Source organism: Dasypus novemcinctus, chromosome 9 (genome assembly GCF_030445035.2).
Source record: "Dasypus novemcinctus isolate mDasNov1 chromosome 9, mDasNov1.1.hap2, whole genome shotgun sequence".
In the NCBI taxonomy this organism is placed as follows: Eukaryota; Metazoa; Chordata; class Mammalia; order Cingulata; family Dasypodidae; genus Dasypus; species Dasypus novemcinctus.
In genome coordinates, this window is record NC_080681.1 from 12,298,417 (window position 1) to 12,322,942 (window position 24,526).

At 41.8% G+C, this 24,526-nt stretch overlaps 2 protein-coding genes across 4 annotated transcripts in view; one reads left to right on the forward strand and one right to left on the reverse strand.

Annotated features, from left to right (window-relative positions):
* Positions 1–425: 425 nt before the first annotated feature.
* On the forward strand, positions 426–17,400 carry LOC101437822 (acidic mammalian chitinase-like; the record flags this gene model as incomplete). The annotated part of the gene is made up of 11 exons (XM_058302949.1): positions 426–444; positions 5,817–5,846; positions 6,851–7,055; positions 7,417–7,473; positions 12,052–12,217; positions 12,487–12,611; positions 13,238–13,361; positions 13,527–13,709; positions 14,427–14,543; positions 15,570–15,708; positions 17,027–17,400. Coding segments are annotated over 11 exons (1,539 nt in total), but the record flags the coding sequence as incomplete, so codon positions are not given.
* Positions 17,401–19,175: 1,775 nt separating this feature from the next.
* CIMAP3 (ciliary microtubule associated protein 3) overlaps positions 19,176–24,526 on the reverse strand; it is a 31,209-nt gene continuing 25,858 nt past the window's right edge. For 2 of the 3 annotated variants that reach the window (XM_058303052.1, XM_004473050.4), the window contains exons 3-6: positions 24,409–24,504; positions 23,570–23,697; positions 20,454–20,571; positions 19,176–19,416 (exon numbers count right to left, since the gene is read on the reverse strand). In XM_058303052.1, the coding sequence (XP_058159035.1) occupies positions 19,348–19,416; positions 20,454–20,571; positions 23,570–23,697; positions 24,409–24,504 (411 nt within the window). In that variant the 3' untranslated portion in view covers positions 19,176–19,347. The remainder of the gene's footprint in view (positions 19,417–20,453; positions 20,572–23,569; positions 23,698–24,408; positions 24,505–24,526) is intronic. The other variant, XM_058303053.1, reaches the window with a different exon arrangement.

The window sequence follows — 24,526 nt, forward strand, 5'->3', positions numbered from 1 at the left end:
ATGCCTAGAATAAGTATGTTTGTATGTTTTGCATTGTCATTCAGGTCCCTAAGTCCTAGCTGGATTTTTTCTATCTTTTTATCGATCAATTCTACTATCTGTTTGATTTCCGATGTACTGTCTTCCACATCGCTAATTCTCTGCTCTGCCTCTTCTAATCTGCTGTTATTTGCTGTGAGGGTATTTTTGATTTCTTGAACTGTGGTGTTCATTCCCATCATATCTGTTGTCTTTTTGTGTATGTCTGTAATCTCCCCTCCAAGTGTTGTCTTCATATTGTTAACCTCTTCCTTTACTTCATTAAATTTGTCTGTGATATATGTTCTGAGATCTTTAATTACTTGTGCGAAGTTGTGCTCCCCTTCCTGGTTTTTAGTTTGTTCATTGGATTCAGTCATATTTTCCTGATTACTGGTTTGGTTTGTGGATTTTTGTTGCTGTCTGGTCATCATTTTATCTTGACGGGTTTAATCAGTTCCTTAGCTTCTTTGTCTAGTCTTGGGATTAATTAGCTGTTGTTTTTGTGTAAGTGTTATATCATCTCTTTGTCACTTTGTTCTTCTTATTCCAATTTCTTATTGCTGGCTGAGTTCACTTTGAAGGAAAATATTAGGGCCAGCGAAAGGCAATTTTGTAAGAAAGGAAAATGTATAAAGTAGTATTGGTTATAAATGTTAACAGAGCAACAGTATGAGATCTGGGAGGATGGATATTAGATTCATATAAGTTGTGTAGAGTTATAGCAGTAAGTAGAGTACCTATAATGAGGTAGTCTACTGAATATGGGAGGAATATGGTATGAATTAAAAAGCTAGTGTTTTTTTGAGAGAGGGAAAGAGAAAAGAAAGGCAATAGTTTCAAGAGTGGATAAAAGAAAACAAAACAAAGGTATTAAAAATTAAGAGTTAGACAATTTGGGGATCAAAGAAAGGGAGGTGGAATATAGGAGAGACAGTAGATGATGGAGGATATCAAGATGTGGGGGAAAGGGGATAGTGTAGGTAGCCAAAATCTATTCACATAGAAATGAGGCAAAGGAGGATGAGAAAACCCAGCAAATGTGAAGTGTTCCCTGCAGCACCTTCCCACAAAATCGATGTCCAGACTCCTCCTGCCCTGCAAAATCCCGAAGCAGCCTGGTCCTGAAGAATTTCTAACGTTGCCCAGCTGCTTCTTTGCAGGAGAGCCTATCAGGTGCACTCACTCAACCCGAAGATATGCCTTTTCTAACTCTGTGTTTATAATTTGAATCACCTTTGTTTCAAAAGTGATCTCTGAAGGGAAAACAATTCATCAATTCCAAATTCAGGTAAGGCCAGAGTGAGTTTTTTACCATAATAGCATAGAAGACAGAAAAGCTAAACACACCAATAATCATGGAAAATAATAGCCATTAAGGAAATGCAAATCAAAATCACAATGACATACCATTTCATGACCATTTGAATGGCTACTATGTTTTTTTAAAGCAGAATATAAGTGTGAGAGGGGATGTGGAGAAATAGGAACGCTCATTCATCATTGGTGAGACTGTAAAATGGTGCATTTGCTGTGGAATTTAGCATGGTGCTTCCTCAGAAAGTTAAGTATAGAATTACCACATAACCAGGCAACCCCTCTTATAAGTATATGTCCCAAAAATTGAAAGTAGGGATTTGAACAGATATTTGCTCAATGATGTTTCTAGCAGTATTACTCACAGTTGCCAAAAGATGGAAACAACTCAAGGGTCCATCAACCAATGAATGGATGAACAAAATGTGATATAAACAAGCAACAGAATATTGTTCAGCAATAAAAAGGAATGACGTTGCGATCCACGTGAAACATGGTTGAACCTTGAAGATACTATATTTGGTGAAATAAACCAGACAGCAAAAGACAAATATTGCATGATCTCACTGATATGAAGTAATTAGAATACGCAAATTCAGAGACAGAAACTAAAATATAGGTTATCTGGAGCCAGAGTACGGATAGGGAATGGAGGAAAATAATGCTTAAATTGTACAGAGTTTCTATTTGGGGTGATGGAAAAATTTTGGTAATGGATGGTGGAATGGTAGTACAAAATTGTGAATGTAATTAACAGCACTGAATTATATATTTGAATGTGGCTAAAAGGGGGACATTTTAGGTTGTATACATGTTACTAGAATAAAAAATTTACAAACCCATTGGACTATCCAACACAAATGGGGAACTCTAATGTAAACCATGAACTACAGTTAATAGTATAATTATAATATTTTTTCATTCATTGTAACAAATGTACCACCCTAATGCAAGGTGCAAATAACAGGAGGGTATATGGGAATTCTGTGTTTTCTGCATGATTTTTCCATAAACCTATAACCTTTCTAATAAAAAAAAATAGTCTCCCCAACAGCCACCAGAGCCAGACATTCCTATCAAACATCTGTAGGGCAGCAGACATTGTGCTAGATCCTGGCAATTAGAAGTCAATAAAATATACACATTTCTTTTTTTGCATAGCTCTTACAGTTCATCAGAAATAAATTGTTTCCTTGGGTGAGAGAACTTGATATTATTAAAAAAGAAAAAAAGAAAAGTAAAGACTTGTCCTACGAGATGTCAAAATGTTGTATAAAGTATTAATGGAAAATAATTAAAAGTTCAGAAATACTTTTGCATTTATAATAATGTATTTGGCTTTCCTTCTTCTAGGAAGCTCCTTCCTAGAAGTTCCTTTGGTTTTCTGTCTTCTGAGTTCCTTACTCTTTTTTTCCCACCCTGTTAGTGGGTATGTGTGACTCATGCTCAGGCCGGGTAGACTATGGGGGCTCTCAGGCAGCGGTGGAAGCAGGAGACAAATGTAAGCCAAGTGTTTCTACTCCAGGGGATCAGCAAGATTTCCAGGCCAATTTTCAAGTTAATCTAAGATGGAAAAAAAAAGTTTTCCCTTTAGAGAATAAAGCATATCTTAAGGGTCAGTTAAGTAATAAGATATGAGGATTTTGAGGATCTTGAGGACTTTTAAAACTTTACTGAATTTTCCAACAATACCTTGGGCTAGATCATCTGCTTTTCTCTATGCCAACGTATCTTTTTACCTATCAGAGAAAAATAAAAGACACCATTTAATCTGAAAGATGCAGCTTGGCTCATTGCTTGTGTGTAGGTTGATGGAAGCTCTACAGATGTGGGCTGGAAGCAAGCAAGACCTCTCCTGTGTTGCAGGTATGTGCAACTTGGACAGCAAAGCAGCTAGGTGGAGTCAGGTCAGCAAACAGAGGAAGTGAGTCCAATGTGATCCACTTCCAACAAGGTGGGCCTGAGGCAGGTTTCAGGTCTGGAGAAAGGATATATTGAGCACTCTCCAAGTGCCACACATATGTACCTGGAGATCAGTGCGTAGGTGGATAAAATCTGAAAACCCTACTAAAAACCCCAGTTGGGTGGGATCAGGGACTTGGAGAGCTATTCATAAGCAACCATAGTAAGCACAATCTTGTCCTCCCCCTCACAGTATCTTTTTCTCTCCCTCTAGTCTGTGTTCCTAGAAGGCAGTGATGATGGCTACCAAGAGTTGAATCCTCAGTATTTAGCACAATATCATCATACAGTGGGCATTCGACAACTGCTGTGTCAGTGTAGGAACCAGCTCCCAGAATAGCCCCCACTGACTTTTCTTTTTTTAAATATTTATTTTTTATTTATTTCTCTCCTGTTTCTCCCCCCTCCCCCAGTTGTCTGCTCTGTGTCCATTCACTGTGCGTGTTCTTCTGTGACTGCTTCTATCCTTATCAGTGGCACCGGGAATCTGTATTTCTTTTGGTTGTGTCATCTTGCTGTGTCAGCTCTCCATGTGTGCGGTGCTGCACACACGGAGAGCTGACACAGCCCCCACTGACTTTTACCTCCTCGTATTCATGCCCTTTTGTAGTCCCCTCTCACAATGAATAAGACTGGCCCTTGTAACCAGTAGGACATTGTGGAGATGATGGAGTGTGAATGCTACCATGTTCTTTCTTGGATCACTTACTCTGAGAAAAGCCAGCTACCACTCCAGCAGTCCCATGGAGAGGTCTACATAAGAGGGCTTAAGGCCTCCTGTCACCAGCCAGCACCAGCTTGCCAGCCTTGTAAGTGAGTCATCTTAGAAGAGGATCCTCTAGACCCAGTTGAGCCTTCATGGCTGCAGCCCTAGCAACATCTTGAGCACAACCTCATGAAAAAAAACAACCCAGAAGCATCCAGTTGGTCCGCTCCTCAATTCCCGTTCAACAGAAACTATGAGATAATAAATATTTGTTTTAAGTGGCTAAGTTTTAGAGTAATTCATTATCCAGCAATAGATAACTAATTGTGTCAGGAATTGGGGGTTGATAGATAATTGGTTACAAATAGTCCAACATCAGAATCAAATTTAATCCCGTGCCTTGTCTGTGCCAGGTCCCAGGGATCCAAGGATCAGCTACTTTCTGAGAAGGCTGAAAGGAGGTGAGATGTGCTGGGGAAATTTTGGCCCAGCCTGAGGATCTGCTTTCTGGCCAAGGTTGGCAACTGACCTTGCACCTGTACCCATGCTTATCTTCCTGGCTTAGCCCCAGTTCTGAGGGGTATGCCTGCTGGCAGTGACAAATCTGTAGCCTTGGGTGCACTGAAGTGAGATAGAACAGACCTCGACACCTGCAGTTCCTGCCTCCCACGGAGCACTGACTTTCCTTCCCAACCACACCTCTTCCTCCCTGCCCCCTTCTAGGCTGTTTTTCCTAAGGAGTCGGGACCTGGCAAAAGTAGGCCACAATGTTCCTTGCTGCTACCCTTCCCAGGATGAGGAGAAGGGGGGCAGGGGCTCAAGGTGCTCCTTTCTCTGGTAGCAGCTGCCTTCTCCCCATCACTGCCCTGGGCTGGAACAAGGGAAGCAAGGTGGCAGCTGCAGCATCCCATGGCCACTCCTCTGCTTCCTTCCCAGAACTGTGGTAGCAAAAGCACAGTTGACCAGGGGGAGATGATGAACAGGGGGGATGATGCCCCCTTTTCTGAACCAGATCCCTTCTAGGCCACTTGCCACAGTCTTGGAGTGCAGGGCCTAGTCCTATAGGGAGAAGAGTGCATACCTTAATAGAGGGCTTCAATATCTTGACCCAACCTCTCAACTGCTTTCCTGACCCTGGGGCAGTGCCCTGATATCCCAGCATAGTGCCCTTCATTCTCTCCGTGGGCTTCCATAGCCCCAGAGGAAAGGGACTAGGTCATAGTGCAGGGTCAAGGCCTCCAGCTGCACGTAGTTCTGCCATTGGTGGCCAGGACTGGGCTGGTGATGGGGCTTTGCTGGGTTCCTCTCCCTCTAGGGGCAGGGTGCTGACTATCACGAATCTGGGATGGGTGGAGATGGGAGCATGAATGCCTTTTGGACCTGAGGTCATGAGGTGGCAGCTGTGCTGCTCCCACACTGATAAAAGGGGTTTCTTCCTTATATAAGGCTCGGGCGAGAGTCTGAATAGGGTGGCAGGTGTGCAGGCACAATGGGGAGGATGCTGCTCTGGGCCTGTGAGTATCCCACCCTTTTTGTCCTTCTTCCTTCCCACGGATTGTGGGGTGTCCATGGGAATCGGGAGGGAGCACAGACATCTGTTTGAGGAAGGCGTCTGCATGGGGTCCCCCTCGTGCCTCTAGACTTGAGCTCCAGCCTGGGAATGAAGAAATGGACCCTGGGCAAGGCTCCTGAATTTGTGAGACGCTCAAGTCCAAAGATCCCTTAGGCGGCTGAAACTGAAGGTCTTTTGGGTAGCATCAGGTCTTTACTGAGAAGCGTGTCTGAGAACTTTTTTTTGTATTTTTTGTTTCAGGCTTGGCTGTTCTGCTGCAGGTGCAACTAGGTAAGGAATAACAACCTCCTGTTACACTCAAATCTTCCTAATATTCTTCTTTCTCTCATTTCTCTCAACTCTGCCTTTCCTTCACCCTCTAGGATGAAGTCAGAACCAGAACTCCAAGCTGCCATCTTGTTTTTCAGATTTCAGAATGTCAGAACTGGGAGGGGACACAGTCCAAAACACCTCACTTTATAGATGAGAAAACTAAGGCAGAGAGAGGAGGTGACTTGTCCTTCATCACTACTCAGGGTCAGGGCTTAAAGCTATGTCCTGACACTAAATCTGGTGCAGTCTCTTTCACCAGTTAGTCTATACTTTGCTTTTTATCTTTTTATTTTTTTTTCCTTCAAAAGTCTCTAAACTTTTTTCTAATTCTTGATCATTGGGCTATGGATATGAAACATGACTAAGGTCCAGATAGGGTACCCAGCAGAGGTTAGTGGGAAGAGCATGAGTTTTGGAGTAAGATTGCCTGGAAAGAGTAGATGCACAATAAATATTTGGAGAATAGATGAGTTGGTCTTAATCCTAACCTTGCTCTGAGCAAGTCAGTTTTTCTGGATTTCAACTAAAAATGAGAATAGTGCTTCCCTCATAGCAATAATTAAAATTGAAGTGCACTAATGCATGCCTCTGAATAAAGCACCACATGCCATCTATGAAAGGTAGCTATTTTATTATTAATAAACTCAGTCTAGAACCCAAGTAGCATAATTACTCTGACCACTTACTTTTGTGATGGGAACTTGATTTATTTTATATGTTGACCCTGATCAATTCTTACAGCTTTCTGGGTTATGAAAGATGCCTAGGTCTTGCTCAGATTCTGTTGAACACAGTGTCATGACTATGGAGCAAAGTCTTCCATAGGCACAGGAGTGTAGCAGCATGTGCTAGGAATAGGCCATCCTAACACTTAGGTAGCCCTTCCCCTTAAAGAGTCATCAACAAATGAGACAGACAGACAGTGGGGCTTTGCCACAATGACTCCTGCTTTCTCTTCTCAGGCTCAGCCTACAAGCTTGTGTGCTACTTTACCAACTGGTCTCAGTACCGACCAGAACCAGCCAAGTTCTTCCCCACGAATGTGGACCCATGTCTGTGCACACATCTGATATATGCCTTTGCCACCATGAATGAAAACAAGATTGCTCCCTATGAATGGAATGATATTGATGTCCTGTATCCTCAGTTCCGAGCCCTGAAACAACGGTCAGTAGGAATTGAGTCCACAGAGAGTGGGAGATGGGGATGGATATTGGAGAGCCCAAGTTCAGTCTCCAATTCATTCTTAAAATATCCTAAGATGCTTAAAGGAAAAATCCTTTGCAGATAAGTTTCTTCCTAAAAAGAATATGCAGAGTTCTGACACATATGTTAAAGTATGATGTAAACATTAACATGGGTAGATGGCAGGCAACTACTTGCCATGGGGACTTCAGAGATTGTACTTGGCAGCTGCCATTTCCCCAGAGAGTCAGGAATGAGGGAGGAGTGGAGTTGCTTTCTACAGTATCTGTAACCTACAGAATCAAAGAGAGCTCCCTTAAATGTTCTTTGTTTCTTTCTGCAGCAATCGAGATCTGGTCAACCTGTTGGCTATTGGCGGCTGGAACTTTGGCACTCAGAAGTAAGATGCTTCCCATTGATTGGGGAAGAGGGTGGAGGCAAGAGAAAGTACTCCTTAGGCTGGGGTGGCAAACTGATGCCAGAGGAAGAGGCGAAAATGAATATTTCAGAGTGGAAGGAAGCCGGGAACTGTGAAAGGGACACTGATGCCTGCAGAAAGGAAGAGCTGGCTACAGCAGATATGAAAAAGGAGCAATGGTATTTAGAGTGGTCAAATAACTCAAAGGAATAGAGACCAATGAGTGGTAGAGAAGGGGATTGGTGGTGGAGAAGAGCTTTAGCCCAGTGGGAACCTTGGGTTGATCACTGGCTTTGCTGCTGAGAAACAGTGAGAAACAATGGGTGATCTCATAGGCATTTTTTTTTTAAGATTTATTTTTTATTTATTTCCCTCCCCTTCTCCTCCCCCCCCCCCCCAGTTGTCTGCTCTCTGTGTCCATTTGCCGCGTGTTCTTCTGTGACTGCTTCTATCCTTATCAGCGGCACTGGGAATCTGTTTTTCTTTTTGTTGTGTCATCTTGTTGTGTCAGCTCTCTGTGTGTACAGCACCATTCCTGGGCAGGCTGCACTTTCTTTCATGCTGGGTGGCTCTCCTTACGGGGCACACTCCTTGTGCGTGGGGCTCCCCTATGTGGGGACACCCTTGTGTGGCACGGCACTCCTTGCGCGCATCAGCACTGCGCACGGGCCAGCTCCACATGGGTCAAGGAGGCCCAGGGTTTGAACCGTGGACCTCCCATGTAGTAGGCGGATGCCCTATCCATTGGGCCAAGTCCACTTCCCTCATAGGCATTTCAGCTAGAAAAAAGATGGTGATACTAGACTTGACTTGCCTGTAAAAAGTTGTCCAAATCAGTGGCAAGTTACTTTTTCAATGATGAAAGCAACATTTCTCCATGAGTATTTTAAAAATCAACAGCACACAGTTGTTTGACATAAAAAATAACTTGCCCCTCTCCTCTTGCCCTGCCCAATTCCTCAGAGGTAGCCACCGATAACTGTGCAGTGTTAGAGTAGGTTTCAACTGAGTTTTTTAAAATCTCATTGTAAGAACCTAGTGAACCTTCTGGCAATTCCCTAATAGGTTACAAGCTAATTTTCACCTAGAACATTTCACCTGTATTACCTCTGCCTGAGGGGCCTTCTCCAAACTATCAATAAAACTTTTTTCAATTTGCCCACAACTCATTTACTCAAATAATTTATTAGAAAATCTTTGCAAGTCAATCCCAAACCCACCAAACAGCATTTAATTTTTTTTCCTTTTAAAGCTACTTAGTTCTTGTTAGTCAGTTAACTCCTACTTAAGAAAAACAACAAATTTAATGGATATTAAATACTTGAACTTAAAAAAAATTGATAGAGAGGGTGTGATTTTTTTTCCCTTTCTTTTAAATTAGAGAAGATGTGGGTTTACAGAAAAATCAGGTATAAAATGCAGGGTCCCATGCACCACCCTATTATTAACACCTTGCAGTGGTGTGGTACATTTGTTACAATTGATGAAAGCACATTTTTATAATTGTTCTATTAACTAGAGCCCACAGTTTAACTTAGGGTTCACTGCATGGTGCAGCTCCATGGACCTTAAAAACTTTTTAAAATTCTAGTAACATATATACAACCTAAGATTTCCTCCCTTTTAATCACATTCAAATACATAATTCAGTGTTGTTTATTACACTCATAATATTGTTCTACCATCACCACCATCCATTACTAAAACTTTTTCATTGCCCCAAATAGAAACTCTGTACTTAAGTCTTAACTCCCTAGTCTCTAGCCTACCCTATCTCTGGATGTGATGACACTGACCAGGACATAGAGTATCCAGAGTCCCAGGGAGGCCCACCTGAGGACATTATCACCTTGATTAAGGTGGGAATGCAACACCAGCCTATGCCATCTTGTAGAGAAGCTGGTGCCTTAGTGGATTGTCTTTGAGCTGAATTTCCTGGGGATAGCAAAGGATGCTGCTCTCAGACAGTCTTGCTGGATATAAAATTCTTGCTTGACAATTATTTTCTTTCAGCACCTTTAAGTATTTCAACCTACTGTCTTCTTGCCTCCATGGGTTCTGATGAGAAATCAACAATTAAGTTAATTGGGACTCCTTTGTACATAATACATTGCTTTTCTCTTGCAGCTTTCAGAACTATCACCTGTCCTTTGAAGTCAATGGTTTGCTCAGTATGTGACAGGGCATATTTTTTCACATTTATCCTGTTTGATGTTCTATGGGCTTCTTGGATGTGCATATTCATGTCTTTTGCTAAGTTTGGGAAGTTTTCTGCCATTATTTCTTTAAACATTCCTTCTGCCACTTTCTCTTTTACCCTTCTGGGATTCCCATAACACATATATTATTAGGCTTGATGGTGTGTCCCAGAGGTCTCATAGGCTATTTTCATTTTTTATAATTCTTTTTTCTTTCTGCTCCTCAGCCTTATTCATTACAATTGTCTTGTCTTCAAGTTCACTGCTTCGTTCTTCTGGAAGCTCCAATCTGCTATTGAAACCCTCCTGGGAAATTTCTGTTTCAGTTATTGTGGTCTTTAACTCCAGTAGTTCTGTTTGTTTTTCCTTTTTAAAAATTCTATTTATTAAGATCCTCATATTGTTCATTCAGCTTTCCTAATATTCTTTAGATCTTTCTCTGTATTTTCCTTCATCTCCTTGAGCATACTGAAGATGATTTTTTTAAAAGTCTTTGTCCAGTATACCCACAGTCTGGTCTTTGTTATGTTTTCTGGATTTTAATCCTATTCCTTTTGATGGGCCATCATTTCCTGTTTCTTTGTTTCACTTATAATTTTTCTTGCGGAGTATACATTTTAATATTTTAAATGTTAACCCTGGAATTTATTCCCTGAAATATCTGTTTCTTGAGCTTGTAATCAGCTGACAAGATTTTATTGAGTATCAGAAGCTAACAAAACCAAGCAAATCTAAGTAAAAAAAAATACCTTTCACTATCTTTGCAAATTCAACTTTTGCTGTTTGGTACTCTGTCAGTGTTCAGCCGTCCTCTCAGGAACATCAGCCTAAGGCGAATGCAAAGTGCAGGATCCTGCTGGCCTCGCCTGGGCCTGTGTCTTGTCCTGGGGTTGTGCTTGCTAGTGGCCTTAGGAGTCCCCCAGTTTACAGGAGTTGAATGCCCCCTCTACTTCCTAGCAAACAGATCTGCTCCCCCTCCCAGGTCTGCCAGAACAGGACTTAAAACAGGTAAGCCTTTAACCCAGACCAGCCACCTCAATCAATTTTTATACTGATTTCCTGTTTCAAGCGGCTTTTGCCTGGAAGGCAAATTTTGGGAGCAGCAAGGCAGGCCAGAATAATTACCCAAGCCAGTCTTTCCCAGACCCACAAAGGAAGTCCCTGGCTCAAAACTGCCTTGGAGAGGGGATGAAGAAGGGGTCAGGAAGGGCACCAGAGGCTTTTTCCATTGCTCTCCAAAGCTGTGCCTCTTTGATTCAGGCCCTGCTCAGCCCATGCGGCCCTTCAACTGTCTTCTGCAGCTCTGAGGAAGTGAACCACCTTTACGTCTACTCCACTGACTTTGTCCAGGGCCATTTGGAACATTGGCTGCCCTCAGAGCCAGGCAACTGGCAACACTCTCCCCCTATTCTGCCTCCCCACCCCCCTCCCCCAATCTTGGGGAAGTAGATTTTCCCATCTTTTCTGGCACTAGAGAGCTTTGCCAGGGGCTGGACCTCACTGTTGTCAGCTGTGAGCCTGGGGGACGGGCACCAGTAACGGCCATGAAGAGAAAGACATTTCCTCTAATTTGCCAGCCTCTTCCTCCTGCTCTTCCCTGGATGCTGTAGAGTGATCTACTGGACTCCAAAGTATTGACATAGTTGATTCAGACAGTTCCTGCCTGGTCAGTACTTGTTTGCTCTGGTGGAGGGACTAATTCCTGGAGCTTCCTCCTCTGCCATCTTCCCACAATTCCCCCTATTTTAAAAAGGATTCATCACAGGTTTACTTTAATTAGGAACAAACTTAAAGAGTGTTTAAACATGTGTTTCTAGACTTTATGTAAAATACTTGACTATGGCAGAGGAACTATATTTTCTATATAGTAAGGCATCTTCAAATATAGAAGTTAGCATAAATTTAATAGTATATTCTTCGGGGCGTCAGAAGCACTCTATAAAATGTATATTCAGATTGTATGTTACATCTTAATTTTGTAAACAATAAATATAAAAAATCAGCATCTTAGTATCACAGAAATACAGTATGTGAATAACTGCCCCCCAAAAGATCCCAATAATAAATAAAATATACCTGTAACTTTGAGATTATAAATAGAAAAAACACTGTTCAATCGAATACTTTTTTTACTTAGGCCCAACTTCTAAGGAATATAGTTTTTGTAAATAAGGTACAGTGGAGAATTTTTTAAAAATTATGAAAACACCATTGATTAACATGAACATTTTTGAGTTCCTTTATCTTGTTTAAAAATTCAACAGAAGTTATGAAGAAATCTGTAAGAACCATTTGAATCAGAGATGGTGTGGGAGGCTTCTTGGGGTCTGTTGGTGTTATTACAGACAAGTTTTCTGCCTAGATTCACCACCATGGTTGCCACAGCTGCCAACCGCAAGACCTTTATCTGTTCTGTCATCGATTTCCTTCGTCAACATGGATTTGATGGCATTGACCTGGACTTCGAATACCCAGGATCCCGGGGAAGCCCTCCTGAGGACAAGAGGCGATTTACCATCTTGATTGAGGTGAGAATGGAGCACTAGCCTTGGGTCATCTCACAGAGAAGCTGGTGCCTTCGGGGATTTTCTGTGAACTGCATTTCTTGGGGATATAGCAAAGGGTGCTGCCCTCAGACAATACACTGGTTAAGGTGTTTGGGGCCACAAGCAATAGAACCAGCCTCTCTCTGGCTAGCTATAGCCCCAAAATAATTTATTGGAAGGACCCAGAGGTATCTACTATAGGAAATAGATAATGAAGATGGCTAATTGAATCCACCCTCTTCTCTTTCCAGGAAATGTTAAAGGCTTTTGAAGAAGAGGCCAAAGACACAGGACGCCCCAGGCTGCTTATCACGGCAGCTGTATCTGCTGGCAAAGGGACAATTGATGCAGGATATGAAATTGCAGAGATTGGGAGGTAAGTGTGCTGTGTCTCTCGCGGCCTCCAAATCCTAGTGCAGAAATTCCTAGAGTTTTTGATGGAGTATGACAGTCACTGGGTATGTAAATATGTGGAGTTGAGAAAGTTGGTACCTTCATTTGCCAAAGAGATTTAGGGACTTAGTGGCTCAAGGTAAGGTGATGGACTCTTTAAATTGTTACTGTGGTCAAGTGGCCTTTGAGGAGAAGAAGGGCAGGGTTTAAGACCATGAAAAATCCTCATAATAACAATTCCCATTAGCAGTTTCTTTTGAAAAAAGTTGTAAAATCAAGAAAGTTATTATTGGCAAAGTAATAGAGGAGCTATTCACCTGTGATTCCCATGGCCCTAGAAATGTATGTTTCTGAGATACATGCTCTAAGAACCCACATTTCTTAGTTTTCTGCTTTAGGTTTGCCCTGTTTTTGTCAAGGAGATAAGGAGACTTTCTGCTTAGCCCTGCAGGGACCATAGAAGATAACCTACTCCATGGAATGCACCATTGGCAGGGGCATATAATACATATTTGACATAATGGGTTTTCCTCAGCTTCCATTTCTCACTCAAATTGTCTGTAAGAAAATGCCCCCAGGATTCTATTGACTCAAAGTTTCTTGTTCCAGGCTCCTCGATTTCATCAGCGTGATGACCTATGACTTCCATGGTGGCTGGGACACGTGTACAGGACACAACAGTCCCTTGCATGTAGGATCCAAGGATCACGGGGACGTGCGTTATTTCAACTGTGTAAGAAAGAAAACCCTCAAGCCATAAACAGAGGGGAGATAGCGGAAGGGTTTGGAGAGTCCTGGTTGTAGAGTAAGGCTTTCTCTTCAGAGGACAGTTTGTTAGACTGTCAGTCAAATGCAACAAATATTGGTGAGGAAATAATGTCTGTGTTGCCTTCTTCAGGAATTTGCCATGAAGTACTGGAAAGACAATGGGGTCCCTGCAGAGAAGCTCATCATGGGATTCCCCACCTATGGAAGGACCTTCCGGCTCAGCAGTTCAGACACCTCAGTCTGTGCCCCAGTCTCTGGAGCAGGGTCATCTGGTCCTTACACGCGTGAGGCTGGCTTCTGGGCTTACTACGAGGTAACCCACATGGCTAAGTAAAGCTTGAAGGTGCCCTAGGGAAATTCTCTCACTCTCCAAGTCACCTACAACCCTTTATTTCCTGAGTCCCTACAGCTTGGCTTCTCATAACCCTCAGCAAAAACTTGGAAAAAGGCAAGTTGAGGGCTGTGGAACAGTTTTCATGTTTAAAACATTCAGCCTTACTCCCTTCTTCTGCTTTTGGAATGTATAGCACCATCTTTTCCATAGCCCTAAGGCAATACTGAATGTTATTACACCCATATAAATAACTGGAGAAGGATTTCAAAAGTCCATCCCAGGGATGACAAAGGATTTCCTCATCCTTCCAACTTGAATCAATTGAAACTACTTGAATCCCGTGCTGAGAAGGATTCTGAGATTGATAAGGGAGTGAATTGCATGGTTTGCCAGAGACTCAGGAAGGAAGAGTGGCCACAGCACAGATGGCCATGCTTACCACTTCTCAAATAACCTGAGTACAGAATTCATTAGAACCTCACTTGTTCACAGACTGATTTATGTAGAAACTTGTGTCTTTATGTTGTGAGACAAAATCATTTTCTGGACATATGTCACTAATAGAGATTTCATAGTATATGCCTTTCTATTCCTCTCCCATTTCTTCCTATTTTTCCTCGTTTAAGTCCAATCCATTCCAATGTATGACAAAGATCTGGGATGTGCTCAAAACTGCCTTCTTTATTCCTGCCATAGATCTGCACATTCTTAAATGGAGCCACACAAGTTTGGATTGAAGACCAAAAAGTCCCATATGCTTACAAAAACACTGAGTGGATTGGCTATGACAACGTTGAGAGCTATGGGTACAAGGTATGAACATTACTAAAAAATTTATAATTCTGGCTTTGAACCCTAAGTTCATAACGTGCCCATTTTATTAAGATCTGTGATTTCAAAGTTTTAAATATGCACAGTGGGATAGTAAACCAACCTCATTACGACTTACCTTTTCCCCAAGACAGGGAAAACAATATGACTAAACATGATGTAATATTTAATAGTACTGTTGCAATATATGCTACAATACACTGATATATATTAGAATATTTTAATTGTGATAAAAATTTATTCCTTTTTTGTCCAGTATAAATCTCTACTAATCTATGTGAATGGTTATAAGGCTCGCCTAAGACCATCATTTTCAATGATAATAAAAATAACTCTATGTTTTTACCTAAATGCTATAGTCCACTTAAGTGGGACACAGTCTCTCCATTTTATAGATATATGTGAGCTGAGGATCACAGATGCTGTGCCTCATCCAAGGTCACATAGCTGGAAAATGGTGGAGGCAAGAATTGAGCACTTTGTCTGGCTCAGAGCCTACATTCTTTCCACATTACTGTCAGTTCATCTTTACAAAATCTTAGGAGAAAGAAGCTAGGAAAGGAAGAAGAAAAGGACTGTACGATATGGTGGTTAAGAGCTCAGATGCTGGAGAGAGGTATACCTGGTTCTCAGTCTGAGTCTACATGAGTTCTGACAAATCTGTAAACGTGTTCTTGGAGTTCTTGTGGAGATTAAGTGAGGCAATAAATGCAAAAACATAGCATAGTCTGGAATACCACTATTAAATGAGTATTTAGCTTTGTTTATTATTACTACCCAAGTGTTTATCCGCTGGGAGAAGGAAATAAGAATTGAACTGAATTATTTGATTATATGTCTTGAATCCACATGATATGCATTTTAAAAAAACCCACAAATGGTAAAAATTATTAGGTCCCCACTTACATGCAGTTCTCTCCCTAATATCACTTACCACCCACACTCAGCTGTCAGATGTTTTATAGATACCATCTGACTGTGGTTACCAAGTGTTCTCTTTGTCCACAGGTCGATTTTCTCAAGGAGAACAATTTTGGTGGGGCTATGGTTTGGGCCATTGATCTGGATGACTTCTCAGGTTCCTTCTGCAATGAGGGCAAACACCCACTCATCAGCAAACTAAAGTCACTCCTGGGCCTGTCCTCAGGTATCTCACACATTGTACAACCTCATTTTAAAAAGGAGGCAGGTCAAGACTGAAAAGAATAGTGAATGCAGAGGGGCCAGAGTACAGAGAGACAGCCAGGGAACTCCTAGGACCTCACATCTGAGGAAAGGGACAGACTGACAGGAAGTGGCTTTTTATAAATTGAGCTTGCAGTCAAGGGGCCAGTGTTAACTTCAGTGGCTCTCATGGATAAGATTTTGAAATACATTATGGGCTAGAGGTGAGTTTTGCTACTCAGGGAAGTTTGGGCTGTTAGGGAGGAATTCAAAACTCCTGAAAGCCTGTCTGGGCTGTGTATGGGCATTAATCTCTAAGGAGGACCACTTCCTTCTCACCAGGGTACCTTATATTCTAACTTGGAAATAATCAAGCCTGATTAGTCACTCCCTACCCACCTCAGATGCATAGGTTCTGGGTTTTGGGGCTGGTGGGGAGCGTTGGAAGTTGTAAAGAAAGGCAGGGACAAGACTCACCTCGGTCAACGTATGAAGAAAGAAACTTCTGCTCTTTGTGCAGCTTTATAAGTTCCTTGGGTTAAGAATTCCTGGAAGGGATAGCTAGAAATGATGGGGAAGCAGTGCAAGATATGAGTTCCTTATTTCTCTCCTCTAGGAAAATTCAAGAAATTCATAGATTCATTTGATTTTTAGAACTGCAAAACCTTTAAGAGATGATTATAAAATGACTTGCTCAAATCAAACAGCTAGTGAATAAGAGGGAGAAAATTGTAGTGTGATTGAAAGCATTCTACTAGTGGAGTAAAATGAAATGGGAAACTTTTGAATTACCAGAGAAAGGAAAAATGAAAATAAAGTTGGCAGGAAACAAGTGAAAATAGAATATAAGAAGGAAGGAAAATCCAAAGTATATTCCTCATGAAAGGAAGGTTGACAAGATGACAAAACCCAAATATATTACTTATAACAGAAATGTGAATAGATCAACCTCCTCTAATGAAAAGCAAATATTAATTAAGTAGGTCCCCAATAAAATCCTTTGCCATTTACCTAGCATAGAGCTAGAATGGAATCCCAGGGTGGGCATCCTACTTGGACTCCAGTGGCTTGTTCCTTCAACCCACACTTCGAGCATTTCCTCTTCGTAGCATTCTTCCAAACTATAACTCAGAATCCTCAGGGGTTAGAGATGGGCCTTGCTACTCGGGAAAGGGTCTCAAGTTCTTGAGAACAGACCTGATATAGGGGCAAGTCTATACCCTGCTGCTTCTGTTTAGGGGGGAAAAAAAAGCATAACAGTTTATGATAAGTGCTCTGAAATACTCTTTTTCTTCTTTTAGAATGTACCCCATCAGCCACCAATACTTGGTATAACCCACCTATGACACCGAGAAGTGAAGGCTTCTGTGCCAACACTGGTGGTGGTGATGGGGGCAACGGCGGCGAAGGTGGTGATGGGGGCAATGGCGGCGAAGGCGGTGGTGAGGGGGGCAGCGGCGGCGAAGGCGGTGGTGATGGAGGCAGTGGAGGAGAAGGTGGTGGTGATGGAGGCAGTGGAGATAATGGCTTCTGTACTGGTAAAGCAGATGGTATCTACAGTGATCCTGAAGACCACACTAAATTCTACCAGTGTGCAGGAGGCAGGACCTTCCACCAGCAGTGTGCCCAAGGTCTAGTCTTTGACCAAAACTGCAAGTGTTGCAATTGGCCTTAAATGAAAAATGTGGTAAAATCTAACTTTGCCCTAGATTCCCTTGTGCTATGTCAAACTACACTCTTTTCATGTAATCTGTGTAACATATCGAGTTGTCACATGGGAAATCCTAATCTACTAAAATAGCACTATAATAAGGTTTTACAAATAAAACCTAAACACTGTAAACCCCTTGAACCAAATCCAAATGTAAAATAAATATGGCATAGTATCATAATTTTGTATTCATTTGTACTCTTTCTTAAGTACTGGTGTATACAATTTGGCATTTTGAGGGGCCCTGAAGATTAACTGAAACTACAGTAAAAATTTATTTTTATCAAACTAGATTATTATTTTAGAAAATAAAGTTCCCTTCCCTGGGAAAAGGCTTGAGCACAGGTGTCAAACATCAGTGTGAAAGTAGTTTGTGACCCCTGTCAATATCCTCCAAAAAGGGGACCGAGACCCTCAGACAGAAAAAATTAATTAATGCTAAAATGTCACCTTCTCTCTGAAAAAACAAACACAAACAAACCACATGCCTGTGTGTGTGTAGACACACGCACTATGGACCCCAGTGAGCCAAGGATGGAAGGTGTATGGGAGAGGTGGAAGAATTTATCCTGACTAGTCTTATGTCATTAATACCTCTTGATAGATCATAGAGATCATTACATTTCAGACTAAAGAAACCTACATATCGACAAAAGTTTCTAGCCTGACATATCATTATCTTAATATTCCAATTTGATTTCCCAATGTGTTTTTTTATCTGTCACCATTCGCACTGACCCCTAAGCATCTAGGCCCCTCAGCATCACATGCCCAGGCAGTTTCACCTCTTCCTGCTGTTTCCAGCTAACACTTCCCATGGGTTGGCCTGGAGTCACACATGCTGTCAGTCAACCAGAATGGAAAAGTACAGAGCTTTTCTGAAGCCACTGGCAGTTTCTCACTTTTTCGTATCTAGCTGGATGCAAACTTGCCACTTTACTGGTAATTACTAAGATGTCTAAGTGAGTACTAATGGACCTTTTCATTCAAAACAAGGTAGATCACACTTAACACTCATCCTGAAGGAACCTACTTGAGTTAATTCAGTTAAAGTTGGAAGGAAAAGGGGCCTACCTCTTAGGCCAGTGTCTGGATAAGGACTTTGAATGTGTCTGCTCTGAGTTCTGACCTTTATACCTCCAGACTCCCTGGTAAGAGTTCTTTGGGGAGAATGCCCAAGTCACTAGCACCCTGGGCAGTCCTCCTCATATGTGAGGCCAAGCCCAGGCAGCCAGTAGATGGGCTTATTTTGATGACAGTTACATCCACAATGCTCACCACTCTGCCTAATAGTTAGTAGGAACTCAATAAATATATGTTGAATAGATATATGTACATAACGTACTACGAGGGGGGGAGTTTTTAGTTCTATGAGTTTTATATCAATCTGGAAAAGGCAACCAAATCAGGACCTTCCCACACCACACTGGGAGACTCAGAAGTTTGGAATATCTTTTAAAATGTAAATGTTTTACCCTGACTTTAAGTATCTTCTATATCTAGCAAGTCAAAGTACAAGCGTAAGCAAGCCCAAATCCTTGAGAGGTATAGGCCAACAGCCTCCTCTTGCCTGGGGCTAGTGGCAGAATATATAAAATTGGCATCTGGGAATCAGAGCTAGAGGGCAGAGACCTACCAGCATTTCATTCAAATGAAATCATCCCATCACACATACCCAACAAGAAGCTCCAAACTCCTCTACCTATGCATATATCACAAATGAGCACATGGAGACAGGACATTCTGAGCTGGTTTTATGCTCTCATTCAGCAGTTAAGAGCCTCTTGCCCCTCCCTGAGCCCCATGCTGGCAGAGAAGAGGGCAACAGTGATACAGAGGTAAGAGTAGCTCCACCACCAATCCTGGAGATTCCGTGGTTAGAAGGGAGTATGTGACTGCAGTCACCAACTTTCAATTGTAATACAGGCTTAAATAGGCCACGCGGTTCCGATGCTTCCTGAAGTCTTTGTCCGTGGACAGCTGCAATGAAAGAATACAGTCTAGATCCATATGCTAATGAGAACTGTCTGCCTCTGGTCCTCCTAGCTCTGCAATGTAGAACCACGCATTGTAGCTGTGAGGCCCAACCGAACCCCAATTCCCCAGTTATCTAGCCTTAGTGAATCTCTCAAGGTTTATAAATATATCTATGCGTTATTATCTCACTCTGGTTCATATCATGCCAGGAATCATTTTAATTCTTTGTATGAATTCTCTCTCCAGATAGTTGGTAAGCTTCTTAAAGACAAGAATCATACATTTAATTTTTGAGTGCCACCAGAGGCCCTAGCACAGTGCTGTCAATAAATTAGATATGTAATGAATATTTCTGGTGTTAAAGCGCCATTAAGGAAAAAGGCAGCTCTGAGTAATTATAATATCTAACATGGATTGAACACTTACTATGTTATCAGATGCCGTGTTAAATGTTTTTCTCAATTAATCTCCACAATCCTAGCAGATAGATTCTATTATTACACCCTTTTTACAGATAAGAAAACTGAGGCTCAGAAAAATTAGACTCGCCCAAGATCTCACAGCAAATAAATACTGGAGATAGTATTTGAACCCAGGCATCCTGCCACCAGAAGCCATGCTCTTAACAAGAATACACTGTAACTCCCTCATTATCAAATATTCATGTGTTATGGTGGAAAGAGCACTTGAATAGATGTTACAAGTTCTGGATTCGAGCTGTGCAACCTGCAAAAGTCACTGAATCCACCTGAGCCTCAGTTTCCTCCTCTATGAGATAGGCATAATTCTCTTATATCTACTACAGAAGATTGAGGGTCAAGTAAGAAAAAAATGACCTTTGTTAGGTCATACACACTTTTTTCTAATTATATGTTTAACTCTCCCAAAAAATTCCCTTATACATATACACACAAAACTGTGCAATTAATTTTAGGGGGGGTCAGGACTTCCTGAGGCTCATCCACAGATTCCTGGTTAAGATCCTTTGATATGTGTGAAAGAACTAAATAAAGTACTCAACAAGTGCCCACTATCATTACCTCCGCTTTTAGGGTTCTTTTCTGTAGACATGGAACCTGAGCCCAGTCTGGAGATCCAAATTTCATTGGCCAAACGACTTTCCGTGGTGGGTTTATTTCTGGGTTGTATGTGCCAGGACTAGAAAGAAAAATGCCAAACATGGTGTCTAATGAGTTAGTGACCATCCACGAACTCCATCAGTACCATGGGAAAGGGCGACAAACTGATGAGCTTTTTCATGCTGGACAAGCATGGGGTTCCTTTGCCTGATAGACTGTTTCTAATTAGGTGCTGGTGCTAAAGATGATCTTATCTTGGATATCGAGCTAGGGTAAAATCGGCCCTAGTTTAACAATTCAGTATACTTAGCTGAGAGACCAGAAGATCCCAGAAGTGGTGGGTGGTGAAGAAAGAGACCTAGGACAGTGATGAATTATAGTACTGTCCATGATTTGAAATTGGGGATAAAAGAGCAGTGATTGCTTAATTTATCAGCAATAAAACGTTCCTCTAGGGGAGAACAGATGTGGCTCAAGCTGTTGAGCTCCTACCTTCTCCCGGGAGGTCCCGGGTTCAGTTCCTGGTACCTTTTGAAAGAAGAACCAACAAGCAAAACAAAAGAGAAAACCTACACAAGGAAGCTGCTGTGGCTCAGTGGTTGAGTACTGGCTTCCCACATACGAGGTCCTGGATTCAATCCCCACCCCCCAATACCTAAAAAAAAAAAAGTTCCTCATGGGATGGAAAAGCAGAACCAGTTAAATTTTCTTGACAAAGAGATTATTCTGAAATTGTCTTTGTTCACAAAACTGTCTTTTGTTGTGGACTATTTACTGCACAGGAAATAATACCTAGAGTGGACATGAGCAACAAGATTCAACACTACCATTTCCATAATGCAACCTTTAGAAAATTATATTCACTCTGATCCTTGGATTTCTTGCCAGCAAAAGAAAAGCCTTGACCCTTTGCCTTGCTTGTCCATAAATCCCGACACTTATAATCTCCTTGGCATACAAGACTTACCTAATCTACCTCGGCTTGCCTCTTTGACCTCATTTCCCCCTTGCTCACTGTACTCTAGCCATACTTTTCTTCCTAATTCCACATATCTTCCCAACTCAGGCCCTTGCATTTGCTGCTCCTTCTGCTTGGAAAGCTCTATCCCCATGTCTTCCTAAGGCTGGGTCATCCTTTTCATTCAAATCTCTGATCAAATGTCATTTCCTCAAAGATATCTTTTTTTTTTTTAAAGAATCTTTTTTAATTTTTTTACATGTTACATTAAAAAAATATGAATTTCCCAAATAGCTCCCACCCCCTTCACCACTCCTCCCACATCAACAACCTCTTTCATCATCATGGCACATTCACTGCATTTGGTGAATGCATTTTGGATACTGCTGCACCACATGGATAGTGGTTTACATTGTAGTTTACACTCTCTCCCAGTCCACCCAGGGGGCCATGGCAGGATATACAACGCCCAGCAACTGTCCCTGCAGTAGCACCCAGGACAACTCCAAGTCCTGAAAATGGCCCTCCTCATATCACTTCTTCCCTCTCCCTACCCTCAGCAGCTACTGTGGCCACTTTCTCCACATCAATGCTACATTTTCTTCTATTACTAATCACACTAGTTAAAGAATAGGATATCAGTAAGTCTACTCTAATCCACACTCTATTCCTCCATCCTGTCGACCCTGGGATGGTTATGTCCACTCCACCTCTATATCGAGAGGGGGCTTAGATTTCATGTGGATGATGGATGCAATTCTCCTGCTTGCAGTTGTAGGCACTCTTGGCTCCGTGGTGTGGTGGCTGACCTTCTTCACCTCCCTGTTAGCTGTCTGGGGTAAATCCAATAAACCAGAGGGTAGGAATTATAGGTCTGTTGAGGCTCAGGGCCTGGCTATCACATGGACAGTTCAGAGAGTCAGGTCTCCTGAGCATACACCAAACCCCAGTGCCAACCACAGGTCCAGTAAAAGTAACAGGAGAAGCTTGTGAACAAAGATCACATCTGAGTTCAACTCCATCACACTCAGGAACACAAATTCCAAAGTAGGGCCAACTGACATGGCACTGAACTCCATCTGCCATGACCATAGAACCTGTGGGTCTCTGTAGTCCTCAGAAGAATCAAATACCAGGGCTTGTATCCACTCTGGCTGTCTCTGGGACCCTGCCAAGGCGTGCGTAAGAGCGACGTCTCTGATGACCTCCCGACTCTTTTTTGGAGACTCATAGCCATATAAGCTCATTTGTCCTTTCCATTTCCCCCTTTTATTCAAGGTCAAAAAGCATTTTTAACACCTGATATTACATGTAGGCTGAGATATTCTGCTGGTCTGAGTTGAAAAGACATCTTTCTTGAGAGCTCTCTCTAAAGTAGTCTTCAGCCCGTCACTCTCTATTTTATCATCATCCTGTTTTTATTTTCTTTATAGCACATCCCCAGGTCATCATACTTCCTGGTTTGCCCATAATAGTCCTATCACCTGGCATTTATTTTTTCTTTCTGAGGTATCAGGACTAGGGATTGAACCCAGGATATTGTATATAGGAAGCTGGCTCTCAACCACTGAGCTACATTGGCTCCCCTGAGTTTGTTTTTTCATTTGTTTGCTTGTTATTTGTTTTTTTTATTTCTAGGAGGCACTGGAAACCAAACTTGGGACCTCCCATGTGGGAAGCAAGCATTCAACTGCTTGAACCATATTCACTTTCCTCGCATAATTATTAATAAGGCCCCCTTTAATTCTGAGAAGTATCCTAGTTGGGCTAATAAATTACATGGTCATTCTACTTACTATCATTGATATTTTCTTGTTTATTTGTTTCTCACTTGTCTGTACTCTAGAATGTAAGCTCCAGGAAATCAGGAATCTTGGGTGATGGGTTTATTGCTAAATCTCTAACCTGCCAAAAAGCCTATACATTAATAAATATTTATTGAATGAAAGAGTAGGATTCTATAATTCTACAATGGTAGATGTCTGGGAGCAAAGAGGGTAAATCTCTAAAGATGAGGTGGTTTCTTATTTAGCTAGGATGGTTTGAATATAGCCCCTTTTATCTACTTTCTTTTCCTTCCTTCGTTTTATAGAATTGCACCAGAAAAGAGGAGACATACCCAGGATAAGTGTCCTTTGTGTATTTCCCAAATCGAGGAATCAAGACATTAAATGGAGCAAAAGATTTTATGTGTTTTTCCTCTGTTGGCTTTATTTTCTGGTACATGCCTGTATAAGGTGTTATATCCTGTTTCGAAAAAAAGGAACAATATCACATTAGGGGGTGATGTGTCTATGTATACACACACACATAAAGCCTTCCACAAGGAAAAAGCAGACTCATCCTCTTGCTGTTCATAGCCACCTCAAGGCTACAGAAATAGGCCTACGGTAGGGAGAAAACCAAGATATGGTTACAGTTCAGCTACCTTAAGATATATAATACTTAGTATGAAAAGGAAACTAGTTGTAGCTACTACCCTCATCACTCTACTCAGATTTGTAGAGTCAGCACTCTTGCACCTCTACTCCTTGAGCTTGAAGTTTCAGGAAAATGTCCAGCAACACATTAGGCTCCTTTAGACTTGAAGAGGAGTTTCGGCTTGAGATCAACTCACAAAAAGGTGGAAAAGTTGGGATTTGTTTTTTAACTGACAGGACAATTTGATGTACAGAAACACAGCTTCTAGTGTTTCAACCTCAGCACTAAAGCCCTATGCTGGGTCTATTTCCATGAATCATTTTCCACTCTCCCCAGACACTCATACACACATCTGCAATGCTACTACACTTTCAGATAGGTTTCTTCTTTAATTGCTTTGGCCTAAGTGCCTCCTTTTCTTGAACTTCCAGGCATATATTTTCAGGTACCTTCCTGCTCTCAGCCCTTTGTTCTCCATCAGCTACATGCAGCAACACGAACCACACTAAAATTCAAGCACATGCAGCCATTTCTAACCTTGTTGATTGACTTAAACCTTGTGGCTGTTCTGGCTCCAAAAGCATATCCTTTTTTACTGGTTGGGATCTTAGCGAGGTTGTACATCATGCCATACTTCTTTGGATGACATACATTG